The following is a 20,596-nucleotide window of genomic DNA, read 5'->3' as shown; positions in this document are numbered from 1 at the left end:
GTAGTTTTCTTAAATGTTATTTTTTGATTGTCTTGAGGCAGCTTATTTTGCCAAAATCTACAGTAGAAGATTCAGGTTCCTTCAGACCTTCATTTCTGTAAAGCAGTGTTTTTAAAAGAATCTGAACAGAATTAATTGTAAATACTGTTTTAAAGCAGCTTGATGCAATCAGTCTGGTTGGGAAGAGTAAGTAGAAATCTCATTTGGCATAGGAAGGATGAAGATTTGCTGTATGCTTAATAGACAATACTAAACAGAAGGAGTACATCAAAAGTACTTCAGTAATGTTAACTTGGCTCTATCAGGAAAAGTAACTTCTCTTAAAGCTGCTACACAAAATACATGATGGTGGCTGCCATTATGGATTAACCTGGAATGTGTGTCTCTTCCAGGAAGTCATACATTGTAGTGAAAAGGTTGTTTGACTTCAGTGTATATTTTTGCACAAAAAACTGTTTGGATTTTCTGAGCATGTAATTATTTGACTTCAGTTTGAACAGTCATTTGACTTCATTTTGCTTAAATTCCTAATTGTTACATGAAATGCTTGTCTGGAAAATCAGCTTTCCACGCAATCTTTTCACCAATGATTAGAAATAAGAACATGTTGATTATGCCAAATATTCTGTTGTCAAAGTATTTTCTAAAAGTAATAACTCTCTCTTACCTTCATTGTAGCAATTTCAATAAATTGAACTTTACTTAAAAAACAGATCTTGGAAGAAATTGTGTTGAGTTTCAAAACCATACCAGTTTGTTTTCAGACTGGACTGGAATTGTGGAATGGAGGAGTCAGTTTACAAATAATGTACATTTATTACATTACATAAGGTAACATGGTGATGATGTAGATTATGTGGCTACTTTCTCAATGCAGGTAGAAGGTGTTTGTTGTATTTGTAACTGAATCTGTTTCATTATGTAACTCAATAGCTTTCTTCCATTGACCATAATTTTCCTATTAGGTTTCTACATTTCAGAATCTATTCTTTAGAATTAAGCTTTCGTTGACAAGGTATCACATACTGATTTTATTTATTTTAACCTCTGGGCTTTGAGGGAGTGAAAAGCACTGTTGCTTGAGAAAGAATTATACTGATTTTCTTTCTCAGTAGAAAAATGTGCAAGAGTATTGCCATTAAAAGTGTTTTCTGAAAGGACAACACTAGCATCACTATCAAACTTGGCGTTTTATTTCAGAAGGTGCAGGAAGTCTGAACCTTTGGAAGGTCCTTTAGAATTCGAAATAGAGCATATACCTGTCTGCATGTTTGTGTGACTGCAATACCTCATTTCAGAGAAATATTACATAATTTAAAAGCAGTAGGGTTGAATTACATTAGGGAAGTCTAAACCTACGTAATGAACATTAACATTTTTAATGTGCAATTTGATGGTTAATCATAAGTAGACCAAGGCCTCTTAGGACTTTGGAAGTATCAGAACAGATATGTCTGAGCAGTCAAAGGTCAGAGGTTTTTGAATATTATGGCATGCAGCATTATTTTTCTTGGGATTCTTACCTGTGTTGAAGGATGATGCAATATTTAATAAGTTAGTATATTTTTAGGTATTTTAAGAGTTGGCCTTACATGTCATTTTTCTGTAGTTAAGAACTTAGTGGAATGTGTGTGAGTGAATGTGTACAAAAACTAGGTAAGCTGTTGGGCCAACATCCACATGTCCTATACATATCTTAAAACATTGTGGGTTGTTTGTTTGGTGTTTTTGGTTTGTTTTTGTTCTGTTTTTGTTTGATTTTTTTTTCCCTTGGAGAAAATGGCTAACTTAGGGGAAGTTTTCTACAGAAAGAAAAACAGAATAACTGATATTTTATAAACAATTTTAAAGTGCAGTTTTGCATGTTTTTTGTATTGTGTCTGATATCAGTTGCTCCCTTTTAAAAGGAATTTTGTTTTGCAAAGCAAATATGGAAAAAGCAAAACCTCAAATATTTTATGTGGGTTTTTTTTTTTGTAATTTAAAGCAGTAATTCAGTATCTAGTGTATAGAAGTTTGTCACTTTCAAAAATTATTTCATTCCTGAAATAAATCCTTGTAAGTTTATTGTGATTCTAAAACTATTACCATGCTTATCATGGTAAGATAAAGAGATAATGGAAAGAAACACCAGCTTTCTTGTGTTGCTTTGTGGCTTCTTTTGGTCTGTTTTGTTTTCTTTGGTGTAACTGTATGCATTTTGAAGAGTGGAGCTGGAGGGGAAATCTATCTAGCCTAAGGTCCAGGTTTTAAAAACTCGCAACATTTATATTAAGTTTTAAACTCTTCTTCAAATAAACTTCATTTTTTCATCTGTTCTTGTGCTATGGGATGGTATGGAGTCTGTCCATAGTATTGTGACACTGACTTTGTCTTTCTCTTCCTAATTAAGCATTTTAATATTGTCCCATAACAAGTGGCAGATGTGGCTGGTTGTGCCAGTGATATCTTCAGTACTTCCATTGTTTTAACCTGTAAATACTGCCTTGGCATCCTTTTCCTACTTGGAAAGCATAGGCTTAAGGAATTCTGGTTAGTCATTTAACTTAAAATCTGCCAGACAGACTTCCTACCCTATATTTTTATTTGCATTCTTGGAATGGAGTAGGAGAAGCTAATGTTTGCATAACTTGCAAGCTCACTAACTAATTTTGGCAATAATTACAATAGGTTTTTTTGGTTTGTTATGCTCAAACAGATTAGGACTGAAAGTAGCAAGTGCAGACCTTGTTACAGGTAAAACGAAAAGTTTGCTATAATGCTTGCTCAGTATATTAATAGAAATAGCTCTCATCTTTGGGTTTTTTTTGATTTGAAATTCAATATTCAATATTAAGGCTTGATAGTAAAAGGTGTATTAACAGCATAAGATTGCTAAACAGTCATCTCCTTGTTTAGCAATCATTTTTAGAAAGACAAAGTAGAGAGGAAGTAACAGAATATTTTCTTTCATGTGTCTTCTTGAAAATAACATTGTTATAGGTTTGTTAAGTAACTGCATATAAGTGAAACGTGTATAATTTTATTTTTTATTTATGGAATCTTACTGTCAAGCTTTCTAAAACCTATCTGAAAAAGTGAGTTGAGTGGCAGTTTTTTTCTTTTTGGATCAGCTTATTGAACTGACTTGTCATGTGGCTGCCTGATGGTTTAGATCTGGTGAGAGAAACAATGGAAGCCCATGGTCAGGCACTTTGGAGGAAGGAGGGTGGGACCTTTTTGCAGCAGCAGCAGCAATGTTCAGTTAAATGCAGTGAGAAACTGTACCCTGCAGTAGTGGCTTCGGTTTGGGGACAATTAAGGCTGTCCTGTTAGTAATGACTCTTTGCTACCTCCGGCATTGCCTTGTTCCTGTCCTCATCAGTGTTAAGACCCGACAGAGACTCTGTATCTCTGTATTTTGGCTGCTCTGGGGATGACTGGAAATTGAAAAAGGATTTTGGCCATCTGCTCTGGCAGATAATAGGAAACATGCCTATACCCCTAGTAATTGTCTATAGCCCTGTGTTCTTGGTGACAGGAACATGCTTTAATACCCCTAGTATTTTTCCACTCTTTTTTGTTCTTTTCCTATTTTTTTCCTACTGGATGTCAAGACCTGTGCTTTTTCCCTCCTTTTATAGATAAAGCCTGGAGTGCTCACTGAGGCACATCAGGGAAAGGTTGTGGGTGCTGATGCAAGGGTGGACAAGGACGTGCTGAGTTCTTGCTCAGAATGAGAAAGGATGGTACAGAAATGAGAAGGTTGTCCACAGTGTTTATTCATGGAGGATATAAGGGGATTTTGCAAAATGTAATTTTTAGTAATTTTTTAGCTTGGAAAAGATGCAAGGGTTTGTGCTTAACTAAACATACTGGCAAGAGCCCCTAACCTGCATTTTTGCTGCACAGTGACCACAAAAAAGTCAGATTGTTCAGGTTAGACACTGGAAAACCAAGAGATCTTGGGGCCTGAACTTCATGTGTCCCAATAAATAAGAAACTTTAAAAAATGGCTTAGTTTTGAGCTGTAAATCAACATCTACTTGTAAAATAATATCTATCCAACAATATCCATTGAAGTAATATTAGACATGCCTGTGATGGCCTGCCCTGTTTCCTCATCTGCTAGGTGAAGCTTAGTAGGTGCAAAGTATGGTGCTGGTGTGGAGAGGGGTGGAAGCTGTTGTGGGAGACTTCCTAAAAAGTCCAAGTGCATCTAGAAAGATGAGCCTGTTCAATTGTTTTGCACATGCTGCTGAAAGGTGGAAAAGGACCTTATAGAATTGAAGCAGTAGGGGGAGGGAACAGAAGGGGGTATCCAAGAGGATGATAGCCCATGTACAACCCAGCTTCTTAACAAATTAGCTCTTCTTCTGTTGATGGTGATTCCTCTGTTTTCTGTCCTTTTATTAGATCATTGAGAATTGCTTGCATCTCTCAATTTTCAAGATTTTATTCTCAGTGTGCCTCATATCCAGAAGTCTTGGAATATTCCTAGTAGGACTATCTTCCTGGCTTAATCTAGGAATCAAACTAGGAAAATGGGCGTCCACACTGTGCTCATTTCTTGACTTTAGTCAAGTCAAGAAATTACTTGAGTCATTGAGTGCTTTTTTATGTAAGCATTCCCTTTTACACTGGGCATTTTGTATAATGATAGGGTACATGTACTACTTGTTTTAATAAATTAGTTTTTTAAATAGTCATATACCCTTAAGAACACTGAAAATAAGGCTTTTGATCAAGAGTGCTTTGGATTTTTTTTTTTAAAGGATTCTTTCAGTCATGCTTGCAAAGGCAGTTAAGCAATCTCTAAAAATGATTGATAATATCAGAAGCAGGGAAGAGAAAAGCCCGGCTGTGTTGAGAGCAAGCAGGTATTGGATGCAGAAGGTGCAGCAGCCTGTGTGGTGACTGACACGGATCCAATATTTATTCACACTGTGCTGCTGTAGGGGAGATGTGCCAGGTGCCTTGGGTGGCTCACAATGTACAGCCATGCAGTCTCCAGGGATAAAACTTCCTGTAACCATCCTGGACTTCTGCAAACTCCTTGTACAAGACATTCCAGCATAATTGTGAAATGGTTGTTTAATTTGTCATTCTGAATTATCAGTACCCATCTCTTAAAGTCTAAATTAATAACAATACTGAAGAAGAGAATAGCCTGTGCTGGACTTCCCCCTGCACTGTGAAAGAATCCTTATTTGCCCTTTATTGAAAAGAAGGGGTCTACTGGTACTTGCCAGATGTTGGAGTCCTCTTCTGATTGTTTTTGATTTACACTTGCTGCATTTACATAGCTACAAATGTAATGATCAAATGGAAAGCTGAGGCTAAATCAAAAGCATGCACATGCACCTTCTAGAGAGACTTAAGTTGGGAGAATGCGTTCCTCAGAATTTTAGTAGCAGGGGATTTCTTCAGATGCCAGGGATGAGCATGTTCTTGTGTGTGAAAAAACTTTCCACTTCCCAAATCTTCTGCTACCTCTTACTGACCTTCCCTTGATGCTAGATACCATGGGAAGTTTGGAGTGTCTGACCACTCTGAGACTGATGTAGTGGAATGTACTTTTAACTAACTTTTTTCTACCTTGCTATTCCTTCTAGAGCATTGCAAGTGAAATTGGGCCTGGTTAACCTTTTCACCTTCATGAACAGAATAAAAGGTGTATTTTTGAATAGTCTTGTATGGCTGTTTTTGGTTTTTTTTAATTAGTATTATTGTATTTTATTGTTTGATACTGTAAGCTTTCCACTCTTCCTGAGGATTAGTCTGTGACCTCCCTGTAGGAGATGAGCAATTCAGAAGCTAGGTAATATATACTCAAGACATTCCAACCCAAATGGATTGGGTTGATTGCAAGGTGAAGGGTAATAATATTTCATACAGGAAAACATCAGTAGATTGGGAGTTGCAGTGTTTGAGTATGTTAATGTTTTCCAGGCTCTCTGCTACCTCTTGGTGACCTTGTTTTGATGCGTGAGGTCTGAAGTTACATTTGCCACAGTAATTGATTGCTTGCTAGTAGCCAGAGTGATTAATGTCAGATTCATCTGTGTATGTTGGAGAAAGGGACACGGGGAAGTGACTTGTAATGGTGCTGTGTGTGATTGATGTGCTCTGTGGCATCCTTGGCAGTGCTTGTTCCTGCAGGTGCTGGCACCTCGCTTGCCCTTTGCTTCAGTCAGGCATCTGCTGCTGGATTCGCTTCCATGATCTCACTTAGTGTTTTGTGTTTCCAGTGCTGAGCTTATGGGATAAATAGTAGACTGAAAATGTTTGCTTCCCCTATTGAATGGCTGTTCCAGACATTATAATACCATTCCATTCTCTGTACACAAAATCCCATGTGCCTTCATGAAAGGTTATGGAGTTAATCATTAGTACTAAGCCTGAAAATAAAGCAGAAATTCTGTTATCTGTAACATTTGATAAGAGACAATAGAATTAAGATTCTTAAACAGAATAGGACAAATAGTTGTCAAAGCTATTTTTATGATATTTTTATGCAAATTTCTTATGTTGGCAAGATAATCTGATTGGAATGATGATGAATGTATCAGATAAACACCAAGAAAAAGGGAAGGGAATAAATGAAGTGCAAACTTGATCGAGATACAATTCAACATAAATATCTTTAGCTGTTCAAAAATTAGAAATTTAGCTAAAATAATGAGATTCCTAAAGATGTATAAAACCAGCCTTCTGATTTGGGGCTTTTAGAATGTACATTTTAAAACAATTTTCTTACAATGCATAGGATTATGAGTCATTCATATATTCTATAAAAAGACAGAGAACACAAGCAGAAGGAAATGGGACATGCATTTTTAAAGACTGATTCTGCCTTCCTTTTTGTTTATATGTCAGCTGAATTTTCATGTAACAATGATTCTTGTAGCTGTGGTCTTAAAGCAGATGCTAAATATTGCAAGGATTGCGATGAACTATGGCAGCTGAGTTTTGTATTTAGATTTTAAAATAGTATGCATATAAAAAGAGCAAAATAATTTCTGGATTTCATGTGGTATGTAGGGAATGGGGAAGTAGAAGTAGCTGAATGTTTAGGGGGATCTCAGAATGCACTTTCCATTGATGGTTACATGGGAGATGCTCTTCAGTTTCAGATTGGATTTGCTCATTGTGCTTTCAGTGCTAGACTGTTTCTTGTATTGTTTTGGCAGCATGTACTGACACTTGCTGGAGCGTGTCAGCATTTTGGCACAAGGCTGCTGAGGAAAAGGCTTTGTGTAGCTGGATCATTTCAAAGCTTCAGTGTATAAGCACTCATTACAGTTGATACGGAATGGGTTACGTGACTGGGGCACTGTTCCAGTTCTTGTGTTACTAGAGTGCATTGAGTGTACGTACCTCATTTTGGTGTAAATGTTCAGGGTTGTACTCTGTTTTTCTGTATTAACTGTAAAGTCAGCAGTTTTGTAAGCGTCAGTGAACTTTTCACAGAATGAAGAACTCTGCCAGGATTCAGACCAGCAAGCAGGGATTACTTGTTTTTTTTCCTTAAGAACTTTGTGCAACAGCACATGTTCTCCAATTAACCTCTAGTGTTTCAGCTTCTAACAAAATGTATTTAATTGACTTTAACATTTTCTTGTTTAGGTATCAGCAGAGTAGATGCTTTGTCATGACTGTTGTAAAAATTTTGCTTTTCATCACCTTTTGACTGTTTTATCTAGAAAAAAATATGCACTGAGAAAACATTACATCTCTCAAGCACTCTTTAAAATACTTGCTGCTATTTTAAACCAAAACCAGTTCCTTTAAGTTATTTATGTGGTCACTTCTGTAGTTTATGAATCCAGTTCTATTGTAAAGATTTCAAGAATAACATGAAAGTATTCTTCATTAATTTGTCTTAGGAGGTAGGAGTCAGTTACATGATTTTTGCAGAAAGAAAAAGAAAGATAAGGAAAATATCCATTATATCTTCTATAATTTAACAGCACATAAACCTCAGTTGTTTTTGTTTTTGGTTTTTTTTTTAACTCGTAGCTTCTGTGAGGAAAATTGCTTGAATGATTTTATAAAAACTGCTTCCTGTAATTAGGATCAAGGTTTTGGGGGGGTAATGGTGTATATATTGTGGAATTGCTCCTTTCTAAAGGAATTTGATTCTTGTTTCCTGTTTATGATTTTTTAAAATGGCATTCTCTGTTCAGTGATAAATTATAACTCAAAATTTATGTGGCAGCCCAGTAGTGGAGATAATCTGGTATCTCATTATAATTTTGTAGAGTAAGCACATTTTAATAAAAACCTAAGATTAAATTATTTTTTAGCTTGAAAAGTAAACCCTGTGTGCATTCTCATTAACATGTAAAAAATATTATTCCAGCTGCGTTGGGGTAGAGGAGCACCATGCTGTTGACATTGATCTATACCATTGTCCCAACTGTGCAATTCTCCATGGACCTTCTCTAAGTAAGTATGGGTTATTCAAATTTCATCTTACACCTCAGATTGTTTTCTTCCCATATACAACTGCAAAGGAGTGTTCAGAAGAATATTCAAGATGAGTTTGATTATTTAGAAGGCACTGGTTCTGCATGACTAACTCTGAGCTGATTAAAACCCTGCAAAACAAACAAACCATCTTGAAATGTTCCCTGGTGTGGAGATGCAGATAGAATATAATATAAGGCCCAGCTATAGATTGGAGAAATCGAAGTGCACAGGGTAAGTAGAAAACAATCTGGACTTGGCAGAAAGTGAGAAAATGAAAATTAGGGAATCATAATTAAAAAAAAAAAGGAAAATACAAAAAGATGGTTTCAAAGGTCCTATATTTTAATTATCCAAATTCTGATAAATACCTAGGAAGGCAACTTGGAAAAAACGTACAAGTTAGGTGTCTTTCCTTTCTTGATGGTTGTAGGCTATATGCTACAACAGTCAAACACAACTTTTCAACAGTGACAGCAGAATATGAACATCCTGTGAATGGTGTTTGTTTGTGCTTTTTTGTTGTTTTTGATGTTATTGTTTCCCCCCATTTATGTCTTTAAAAGTTACACGGTTCCAAATCTCAGGTTTCTGATTTATAAACAAGGTTCCACCAGGGTCAAAATGAATCGCCAGAAGAGTCTGAAACAGAGTAAAAAGAGACATTTCTTGGGTTCTACTTTCAGTAGATAAATTTGCTGTAGAGATCTGCAGCGGAAAAATGGAACAGATTTTCTTTTGCTAACTACTGAAAGGATACTGCTTTATCCAACTCTTTTAGATTTTCCTCCATGTCTCCCCTTCTCAAATGGAAACAGGGTTGTAAAAAATATTTAAAAAAAAAAATTCTTTTCCAACCATGAATTAAATTCCTGTGTTCAGACCTGAAAAGTATTTATAAGCAATGTGTTATCACCCTCCAAGCACTGAGCCATGGTCATCTGTGTTTTCTAATGCGGGTTTGTTTGTAGGTTTTATTGTTTGTTGTGGTTTTGGTTTGGGGTTTTTTGGTTTTTTTTTTTGTTGTTTTTTGTTTATTTGGAGATTTTTTTTGGTTGTTTTTTGGTTTTGTTTGGTTTTCCTCTTGAAGACACCATGTAATAATGTTTTATAGTTAATGCTGACTTAAATAATATTTTCAAATCTGAAAATACGATTTACTTTACATTTAAAAATAAGTTTAAAACCACCCTCAGTGATAGTTTTGTGGACTATGAACAAAGTGATTAAGCATCAATAGCTGATATAATTAATACATGTTGCATGATATGTATCTTCTGTAATATGGTCTGTCAGCTAAAAGGTAAGATAAATGCTGGTTTATGTGCTTGTAGTTTTTAGTACTCTAGTGGTCATTTTCAGTTCAAAATCTGTTTGTCTTATAAATCAGAATACAAACAACAGCCATTTTTTTCCTTAACTTCTGTCTCTTTTTTTTTTTTTTTCCTGTGGAATAGAGGGACTCGGAAGAGGAGTAGACAAGAGATAATATCAGACTTTTCAAAATAATAAACTAGTAAATGTGAAACTTCTTTTCTTTATTAGTGAGGACTAGTCTGCTTCACCCTGATGCCTGTAAATAACCTTTCCTGTAATGTAAGTGCTGTCTCACCTGCAGCAATTAGACAGTGAGATAAGAGGGATTTTTGTTTTGGAAGTCTTTTCAAAAAGACAAGAATCTGTGGTAAAAATTATCCTTGTTATTTCATATTGCCTCCAGTGTGTAGATCATCTAGATTTAGTAGAAACTTCAGACATGTCAGTTACCAACCCAGACAGAGGTGATATAATGAAATATGTCTTCACATTGAATTTCATTAATTGTTCTCAGCTGTCAGAATCAAATCTATGGTAGTTTGTGGTTTGGGCCCTGCTTCCTTCAGTTTTTTAAAGAGACTGATAATGTCTCATGACTTCAGGTAATGCAGAAATGTTCCAGAGTACTTCAGTCATATGAAATTATGTATGTAAGTAAAAAAAAGCATTTTAATTTACAGCTTCATATTCTAAAATCACTTTGCCAAAGAGTTTTAAGATACAAAAATTCAGCTGTTGAAGAGGGCAAGCATATCTGTGGTTTCAACAGAATATGTAATCAAAGGAGGTAGTGCAAAAAAATTTATTTAAAATATACAAGAAACACATGCTTTACAGTACAAATAGGTGGCTACTTTCAGTGTCCTACAAAATGAATTGTATAAAAGTTCCAGTAATGAAAAGCAAGCTACTGCATAGTTAGATGGGAAGATGAAATTAATAAATAGATTTCTGCATGTATTCAAGAAAAAAATCCTCTTCGTGATTCAAAAGGACAATTCTAGAAGACCTTTAGCAAGCAGCCATGTATATAAAATGCTAAATAATGAATCCTAAAAACTTAAGGAATTTAAAAGAGAATTTTTTAAAAAAATAGTAATAGACAGTGCAGGGTTGGTTTTTTTTAGATTCTTTGATTAAGAATATTCATATTCATTTGTTAATTTCAGATTGTTAATTCAGTTTTCTCAGTGATTCTCAAGTCTAAAAATGCTCTATTTGCATGAATGCTGTGAGTCAGCTGTATCACCAGCTTGTGGTGTCCAGAGCTTTGAGAAAGCCCGACGTTCAGTAAATGCTAATAAGACTGTAGCTGCCAGGACATCACTTTCTTTATCTGGTTTTGCCTTCTCAGTTCTGTAACTACCCTCCAACCAGTAACTTTTTGTTTCTGGTATTAATGCCTGTGCTTGGTCTGAGCTGAGAAAGAGATGATGAACCAGGCCTTAGCAGGGTATTCTGTGATTTACTCTCTGCTCCTTAAAATCTTGCAGTATTCCTGTGCCAAGATTTCTCTTGCCTTTTTGGCCACTGGCAATCTCCAGTACCCCTTCCAGGACCTGGGGCCTCATGGTACATGTGTACACCTCTTGATGGTCTCCATTTGAAGTCTAGCAGCTGGTGATCTCTGTGGGAAGCAGTCCAGTAGTGGGAGAAGGCAGGGAGGAGTGTTTGCCTAAGTAGAGTTATTGGCCCATTGTTTTGAGTGTAGGAGGGATGTAATTAAAGAAAAAGGAAAAGTAATCTTTCTGCTTAATTTTCATGAAAACTTCCAGCACACTCTTTTTCTCACCCTCCCTGCAACTGTCTTGTGTAGTTCTTAGTGTTATCACAGCAGGTTTTACCTCAATTTTTATAAACACCAAAGGTGAACACTGACATCTTCCTTAATTTGAACATTAGGATCCGTTCAGTTAAAATGTTTTTATTTTGCAGTTGTTTCTGTAATGTCTTAAGGGGTTAAAAACTCTAGAATGAAGGGATAGGTAAGCAGAGAAGTTTTCATTACTGTTTCCTCTTCCTCAGTGTTCTCTTATGAAAGGATGATGTACATTGCCAAGTACAAGCAAAAGAATGATTTTATTTTCTGATTTGTAAGTGTTGCAAAGACAGACTTTAAAAAGTGTGTCTGTGCTATAAAATCTCTTAAGCAGCTGTATCATCTTGCAATTTTAATGAGCTGTTGTAACAGCAGTGAATTTATGGGAAACTACTCTGTTGAAAATTAGTATTAGCCACTAATTTCTTGTATTATTATTTATAACTGGAAAATAGCTTTGAAAACTTAATAAACCTGTCTTCATTATTTATGAAGTTTTACACTATTTGGATAGCTGGCTCATTAAGCAGCACTGCTTTTCAGGTTAGCAAAGATCTATAAATGTCAGTTTATTGTCTTAAAAGTCATCTAAAGGGTCCATGTTGTCATATCTGTGGGAAACAGCACACCAATAGGAATTATTCCCTCTTATGTGTAATGACTATAAATGTCCATTATTCCTGTATAACCAGCTGTTTTATTTAGAGAAGCAGCAAGTTGGGTTTTTTTTTTTGTTTTGGGTTTTTTTTTGTTTGTTTCTTTTGTTTTGGGTTTTTTTTTTTTAGAAACTATTTTGCCCTTCCTGATACATCCTCAGCTTCCTATTACAGTGAACTGTGTTTTCAGTATTGCTAGTGCTTTTTTACATTTTGGGTGCATCATGTTTTAGTGAATTTAAGAATGAGCTCTGCTATGAACTTAAAATTTGTATTAATGCAGTGGTTTTGCTGGATGTTGTATTTCAGGCTGTTTGGCAGACAACTGTAAAACACTATTTGTGTTGACAAATAACATTAGCTTTTTCCTCTTCTGAATTTCCTGAGCTTATGCAACTAAATTTCTGTTTAATATTAGTGGTTAAATTATAGATCTGGTGTCAGTAAATCTTCTTGGGGCAGTCTTCCAGTAGCAGCTGTCTAGCTGTGGAGCAGAATTTGGCTTTTTAAGGAAAAACTGAAATGCAGCCTTAAAATTACAGGACCTTTAGTGTTTGTTAGTACAGTAAGTGATAAAGGTAGGAAGTTCAGCACTCCTGGAGTTTGTTTCCCAAATGGTAAGATGGTGGTCCCTTTTGCAGAGGCATTTCTTGATAATTTAATAGGGCTTCTCAGCCTGTAGAGAGTTTGAGGATGAGAAATAGAGATTTATTTGTACAGAGGGGAAGTGCTCCAAAGAGCAGTTACTAACAAAGAGATGATAGAACCAAGGGCTTCCATTCAAGGCTGTAAGCTTGTGCTCTTTATAAATGGAGATGAAAAATGAGTGGTTGAGGAAGCCAAATCAATGAAATAACCATTATGAAATGATTTGTTATGAAATTATGAAAATTGGAAGAGAGGCAGTTGAGTTAACCACAATATCATAAGTCACTTTGTCCTCTCCTTCACTCAAGGTCAAAAAATTCAAATGGGGAGGCTACATACAGCTTACTATGTTTTATAGAATAACTTTCCAATATGTAAAGGGGGCTTGTAAGAAATAAGATGAATTTTTACTGAGGTCTTTAGTGATAGGACAATGGGTGATGGCTTTAAGCTGAAAGAGGAGAGATTTAGATTAAAGAAGATATTCTTTACTGTGAGATTGGTAAAACACTGGCACAGGTTGCCCAGAGAAGTGGTGGATGTCTCATCTTGGAAGTGTTCAAGGTCAGGTTGGATGGAGCCTTGAGCAGTCTGGGATAGTGGAAGGTGTCCCTGTTCATGCCACAATGTTGTAACTAGATCATCTTTAATGTCTCTTCCACCCCAAACCATTCTGTGATTCTGTAAAAGTACATACACTTTTTTTACACATACTTTTCTTTCATTTGCATATCTGTCATTTGTCATAGGGAGATCATCCAACAAGTTTTTATGAGAATGTCTAGTGTTTCAATTTCCTTGGCCTTTAAGTATAAGGAGCAGTTAGAAATGTAATTTTGCTACTATTGAATTGTCAGTTCCAGATTCCCAAAATTGTACTAGAACTTCATTTATCCTTTGTTTTGTATTACTATGCTGTAGCAGTGCATTAAAACTTCAAACTGTTAAGAATTTGTATGTTTTGGAGTGCAGTGCTTTTGTTACGTGTATTGTCAAGGTCACACCTGCCCAAAACAGTTTGCACACAAAACTGTAACTGTAACATAAGCACTAGAAATGGTAGTGAATAGCAGTAATATTATCAGACTGGATATGGCTGTGTTTATGGGATGTCATAGCACAGTGGGATTAAGTCTTGTAACCTTGTGTGAATATGTAAAATGAAGTCTCTGGCTTTCAAGAGGTGTGATTCTTTTGTTTATTTAAAAAAAAAGTCTGAGCTTTAAGAAATTAAAATTCGATTGTTCGTTTTAGAGCAGTCTTTTTGGATTTGTACAGCTTTCAGGCTGCACCTGTTTACTTGTGTTGGACTGGATATGGAGTCTTAAATGTGTATAGTGTGCACTGAGATTCTCACATAGAAGGAGCTATTAAAGTACAGAGTTACTGTGTCTTGCAGATGTCATTTGTTGGAAATAGGTAGAATGTCACCTGATTACTGTGATTAACAAACCTTATTTTTTTAATGTGATTGAGGCATGTCTTTGTCACTGATGGGATGACTGCTAATCTGAGCCATTTGATTTAACTAATTCCATGTTTAATCCTTCTGAAATTTGTAGTGAAGAAGAGGAGAAACTGGCACAGACATGACTACACAGAGCCAGATGATGGCTCCAAACCAGTGCAGGCTGGAACACGGACCTTTGTTAAACAGCTGCGGGCTCGCTCTTTCCCAAGGTACAGAACCTTCCTTACATACTCCAGTGGGAAAACAGTGAAATGTCATCTGAGTGTGTCTTAGAGGAAGTGACTAAAATTTCTCTGCTTCACATTGTGAAGGTTGGGGATGACTTCCTCCTTCTTCAGAATACTTCCCAGTGCATCCCTGTTTCAGATGGATACATTTGCTTTTTCATGCAGTAGCTGTTCAAGTTTTGCACTGGGATGGTCTATCTGTTGGGATTGCTGCAGGGTGGTCTGAGAGGTTTTGAATTTTGTGGTGGGTTTTTTTTTTTTTTGTTGTTTGTTTTTGGGTTTGTTTTTTGGGTATTTGTGCCCTTGGTGTCAGAATATTGCCTGTCTATTCCTTTAGTTCAGGAGTAGTTCTCAGTTTCATAGAACATTCACATGAACTGGTAGAATCTACCTATTCTTGCATGCTATAGAAAAAAGTGGAGAAACATGATTATACTTTATTCCTGAATTTGGTTGGCTATCTCACTGAAACATAATGACTTACAATTCTTTAGAGCAGCTGGTGGTTGTTGTTAGCAGAATGTACTTTAATGCCTTCTATGGGAATTCCTTTTCCCCATCCTTTTAATTTACTCTCTTTGGTCATACAGAAAGACTGCAAGTTTCCAGATGATGCATTACAGTAAAAATTTCTTTGCTTGTTGAGGTTGTTTCCTTGGTCTTTTAGTTAAATGCTTAATGAAACAATACTGTGTGTTTCTTTTTGATTCAGATGTAGCCATACCTGTCTGTCCTCCCCCAAACTGAGGCTTTTTTTATTTCAGTAGTGCTTGGTGGATGCTTTTCTTGCTAATACTCCATCCTTTCTTTCCACCAGTGCTGATGAAGTAATTTTGAAAATGCATGGAAGCCAGTTAACACAAAGATATCTGGAGAAACATGGGTTTGATGTTCCCATTATGGTTCCTAAATTAGATGGTCTGGGACTCAGACTTCCTCCACCAACTTTCTCTGTTTTAGATGTGGAACGCTATGTGGGTAAGAGTCACTCTGGAGTACTTACTAAAATGATCCTGTCTGTAAATTAAAATAAATACTTGCTAATACTAAATGATTAAATACTAAATGATTATAAGAGCTTCCAGAGTGCTAAATATTTATTCTAAATTCAAGACTAGGAGAGTGTAAAATCAACGCTGTGGTTTGGAGTGGTTTTTTCTTCCCCCTTTTTTTCTGTGTGTCTGTTTAGTAGATGTGTGATAGGACTACAGCCTTGTGTCTCAGCTTTCAAACCTGTTAATTTCAGGGGAAGCTATATGTGGAATGTTAAAGTTTTTTTCTGCTACATGTAATCCAAGGATAATGGGAATTGAATGACTCATTCTTAGGATTAATAAATTTAATCATTGGTTAGGCTATGACACAACTTCATGTTTTGGACTCAGTATATTGGCCTTCCTGAAATTTTCCTACCTTGGCATCCTTTGCCAGGAGAGGCTTCCCAAGGACCACTTGTTTCTTATCAGATCTCTCACCAGTCTGTAATTGTGCCAGCCTGATGTAAGTGTGCAGTACAGACAGAGGCTGAGGCAAGTGCAGCAGGACATTTCCTGTAACACATGGAAGTCTGAGTGTGTTCTCATGATCACCTGATCTAATGATGTGTGCTGAAAGTAGGTTTTCTGTCCATCAATATTTTACAAAGGCACCAGAATATGCAGTGTTGTCACCATTGTGAACATAAATAGAAATGTCTGTTCTGCCTCAAAGAGTAATTATCATGGTGATATTTCTGAATCTTTTTTTCTGGATTACTGCCTCTTTGGATTCAGATAGAAACTTGACTGTCTCATCCTGACCTGCCAAGTTTTCCAGTTCAGGGAAAAAAATGGAATGCCACAGATTTACCTTCCTATTATTGAAATTAAAAATAAGAAAACTGAATAAGTACTATTTCAGCTGGAACTTATCAAGATGATACAAACATACAGTTTTAAAGTGAATATGTTTATAATGTACATCTAGGCATGTTTCCAGCATTCCAAAATTGTGTCAAATTTGGCCATTGTGTAACTAAAAGGATATAAACCAATTGCTGTTACAGTGGTGATGTTAGTCCTTTCTCTTGGCTTGTCTAGTTCTCTGAATGTATCACTTCAGAACACATGGTGTGTAGCCCCCTCTCTGTTGTCATCAGAAATGAAACACACCCATGATAATTATTCAGTGAAAGTACTGTGGGCTTGCAAGTTGTGCATGTATGTAAGGAAGGTGGGGGGTTGGTGATGCTTGATAGGAAAAGTGAGGAAGAGATCTGTCCTGATAACTTTCTCCATGCTACTCTTTGCAATTGCAGCCATAAACCCATTTTTTTAAATGCAGATGCAGCCATGCTATACTACTCTTTCTTTTTGGTTAACCACAGGAAAGAGAATTTATTTTTAGAGTGTTTTCAGTTCTGTCCTTGGCTGATTATAGTAATTAAAGTTAAACCTAATAAAAAGTTGGTTTATGCTGATCTGTCTCTCTTCCAAGAGAATAATGATAGTAGTAGAGTTTTGCTGCAGAAATGTTTTGATAAAGACTGGAAAAAAGGTAATTTTCTCTTAAATTCCTGAAATATCTTTTATCTGTGATAGCCTTAAGAAGGTCATCCTGTTTTTCACAGGTGGTGACAAAGTAATAGATGTCATAGATGTAGCAAGACAAGCAGACAGTAAAATGAAGCTCCATAATTACATTAAATACTTCACAAATCCTGACCGACCCAAAGTATTGAATGTGATCAGCCTGGAATTCTCGGACACAAAGTGAGTATTGACTTCAATTCCTTGAATGTAGGAAGTGGTTTTCACTAAGCTGAACAATATGTGTAGGAATATAATGCCTGTACTGGGAAAGACAGGAGGAGGTGTATTTTATGTAGACAGCCACTGTCATGTAATGTGGGTATAAAACATATTTATTAGTTCATAAGTAATGTCTTTGTAGGAAGCTGTCATTTAAAAAGAGGTGTGCTTACTCCTGCTTATATTAACAGATTTTTTTTGTTTGTTTGTGTCTTAAAAGGATGTCTGAATTAGTGGAAGTACCAGACATTGCCAGAAAGCTTTCATGGGTGGAAAATTATTGGCCAGATGATTCTGTCTTCCCTAAGCCTTTTGTTCAGAAGTATTGCTTAATGGGTGTCCAGGACAGCTACACAGATTTTCATATTGATTTTGGAGGAACATCAGTTTGGTACCACGTTCTCTGGGTATGAATGCTGCTTGATTTACAGAATCACAGAATATGCTCTGTTGGAAGGAACCCATGAGGATCATCAAGTCCAACTCCTGGCCCTGCTTAGGACAGCCTAAGAGTCACACCATGTGCCTGAGAGCGTTGTCCAAACACTTCTTGAGCTCTGTCAGGCTTGGTGCTGTGCCCACTGCCCTGGGCAGCCGGTTCCAGTGCCCAGCCAGCCCCTGGATGTCTTTGACTATGTGAAACAAAAGTTACTCAGTGTGCAGCCTTCTGTTGTGGCATTATCACCTGCATGAAATCCTGGGCTTGCAATGCTAAGAGAGGAGGTTAAAAGTGAATTACTAATCTCTGGTGTTGCATTTTTATGCTTTTATTTTAGCATAACTTGTAGACTGTAATTGGTTGACTGATCACTTCAGTAGACCTGTGGGTGATATAGTGAGGTTTTAGCAGGAAAAAATAATTGAATGAAAATCATTGGCATACTCAATTTTTTATTCTCACAAATCTGACCATGTGTACATCATAGAAGAGGCAAAGTGGTTTCATCCATTCATTTTCTCCTTTGGTAGGTGTGTGTATATCCATGAATTGTTTATAAAAACTGGATATTTTTGTATTCCCATGAAAATTCTGATTAGTTTGTTTGCTTCCTTTGAATCACAAGACACCACCTGTTTAATATGCTGTATCTAAGCTTGGTGGATTGCATTTGTGAGACACTGCATGAACATGCCATAGTGGGAAGATGGAATACTTTACATTTAGGTCAATCTGTTACTTCATTAGGAGTGACTCTGAGGTTGTAGTGTACCGCTAGGAAAACATTCATTTATTTGTTTGGTATATTTGTTTAATAGGGTGAGAAGATATTCTATTTGATCAAGCCCACTGATGAAAATTTGGCTCTCTATGAGTCCTGGAGTTCATCTGTCACCCAGAGTGAAGTATATTTTGGGGACAAGGTTGACAAGTGTTACAAGTGTGTTGTGAAGCAAGGACACACTTTATTTGTCCCAACAGGTAAGACTTTACTCTCGGTATTAGGACTTAGCAAGTTTAATCACCAGGAATTATGAATATTGTAAAATAATTGCGTTATCGACATTTGGTATCCTCTAAAATTTTGGATAAAAGAGAATAATAAAACAATTAGAACTTTAGATTTTCAAAGCAAGTAATTAGCTTTTAAGATTGCCTGACAGTCATAACAATTATCAGGGAATGAAAGGGTATTTGTTACTCAATTAGAAGACAACAAATTAAAGTTGATTTTGATTATCAGGGACGTAGTTCCAATTAATAAACTCAGATTGTTCACTATTTGTTAAGTATTCAGACTGAATTCTTATCCTAATTTTATAATACAGTTTTATTTTTACAGATTTCAGTATTGCAAGGCCTACTAAGCCTAATTATTACAAAAACATTGCATAAACTTCTTATGCTGTAGGCTAGAGTATGAAGAATAAAAGTTGGGTGGGTTTTTTGGTTTGCTTTTGTTGTGAGAAATGTCAAAACAATTCAAAACAATTCTTTAATAAAAGAATAAAAAACAGACAAATGCTTCAAACAAAACACCTCACCCTACACAAACTACCAAATGCCATAAGCTTACAAGTCTTTAATAAATCAAACAATATTTTGCCAATAAAGTGACTGCCAGGTTTTGGTATTTTTGCTTATCCAACCTGTCTCTATAAATGCTTTTTAGTATTTTACTATTGAAAATTTGTACTGGGTCCTGCCTTCTCTTTTTTGACTGGAAAGAAAGCTTTAAATACACAGAGCAAGATAATGGTTTACAATTCTAGTTCTGGAAGAAGCGTTGAAGATCATGACCAGTACATTATTCCATCCTGTACTTTCTAGACTACTTCATTTTTCTCATAGCTCAGTTCTGTACCTGTGAGGTTCAGTGTTTACTGTTCTAGTTCACAGCTTGTGCAGAATAAGTACTACTTGATGAGGCCCTCTGTGTGCTCTTGATATTCCTGAACAGCCAGAGCTTTTAAAACCAAGTATTTCCAGTAAGAAAATTGTCCATGTATGTAAGTTGCAAAGATCTATAAACAGAGAAAGCAGAATTACAGAATCACAAACTTTATTGTGACTGACAGAAAATAGCTTTCTAAGTAATCAGCTGAATCTGAGCTATCACTGTTATATGGCCATGAAGAAAAGTATCATCAGATGATAATTTCTCACGTTTACATGTATTTCAACGTGTGTACAAATAAAAGGGTACTTCCAAATACACATGTGCGTGTATGTGTATACACACATTCATATACATATGATGGAATGCAGCAGAAAAACCCATAAATTAAAACTAGGTTTCAAGACAGGTGTTTAAAAAAAGGGGAAATTCTGTAAGACTGAGGAAAGGCTTTAAAAAAAAAAAAATCCCCTGATCTCTGGTGAAAATCACTTGCTATTTCTGCTTACACTGGTGCTAGTGGATCTCTTATTTTATAATCTTAGAAATACATTCAGAGTAGTCTTCTGATCTAGAATTTATCTTGCATGTAGGTGAATAACATCTACTGGGAGGCTCTTTAAAGTTATTTAAATATTATTCAAGATATTCTGTGTGGTCTACGCCAAATTTTCATTCCTTGTTATGTATACCTGGATCAAAAGTGCAGCATAAAAATAACAAGCAGGAATGAAAAAAATTAATGTCTTAGGTTGATGCAGGTATGCCATGAAACTGCTCATCATTAGCTGAATTAGGGCATAGATTTAATGCTGGTTTGTAATATGTAGTTGTTTGTGATTTGGTCGGATCTTTCCTCAAATTGGGAAGTTTCTTGTCCAT

The 20,596-nt window shown here is 36.0% G+C and overlaps 1 protein-coding gene across 2 annotated transcripts in view; it reads left to right on the top strand.

Moving 5' to 3' along the window:
• Positions 1–20,596, top strand: part of KDM7A (lysine demethylase 7A) — a 61,460-nt gene that overhangs the window by 16,957 nt on the left and 23,907 nt on the right. For both annotated transcript variants that reach the window (XM_054514843.1, XM_054514842.1), the window contains exons 2-7: positions 8,345–8,430; positions 14,454–14,571; positions 15,407–15,567; positions 17,198–17,339; positions 17,599–17,785; positions 18,636–18,798. In XM_054514843.1, the coding sequence (XP_054370818.1) occupies positions 8,345–8,430; positions 14,454–14,571; positions 15,407–15,567; positions 17,198–17,339; positions 17,599–17,785; positions 18,636–18,798 (857 nt within the window). The remainder of the gene's footprint in view (positions 1–8,344; positions 8,431–14,453; positions 14,572–15,406; positions 15,568–17,197; positions 17,340–17,598; positions 17,786–18,635; positions 18,799–20,596) is intronic.

Source organism: Molothrus ater, chromosome 5 (genome assembly GCF_012460135.2).
Source record: "Molothrus ater isolate BHLD 08-10-18 breed brown headed cowbird chromosome 5, BPBGC_Mater_1.1, whole genome shotgun sequence".
NCBI lineage: Eukaryota > Metazoa > Chordata > Aves > Passeriformes > Icteridae > Molothrus > Molothrus ater.
Note: the sequence above shows the minus strand (reverse complement) of the source record. Positions and strands in the feature narration are given on the sequence as shown.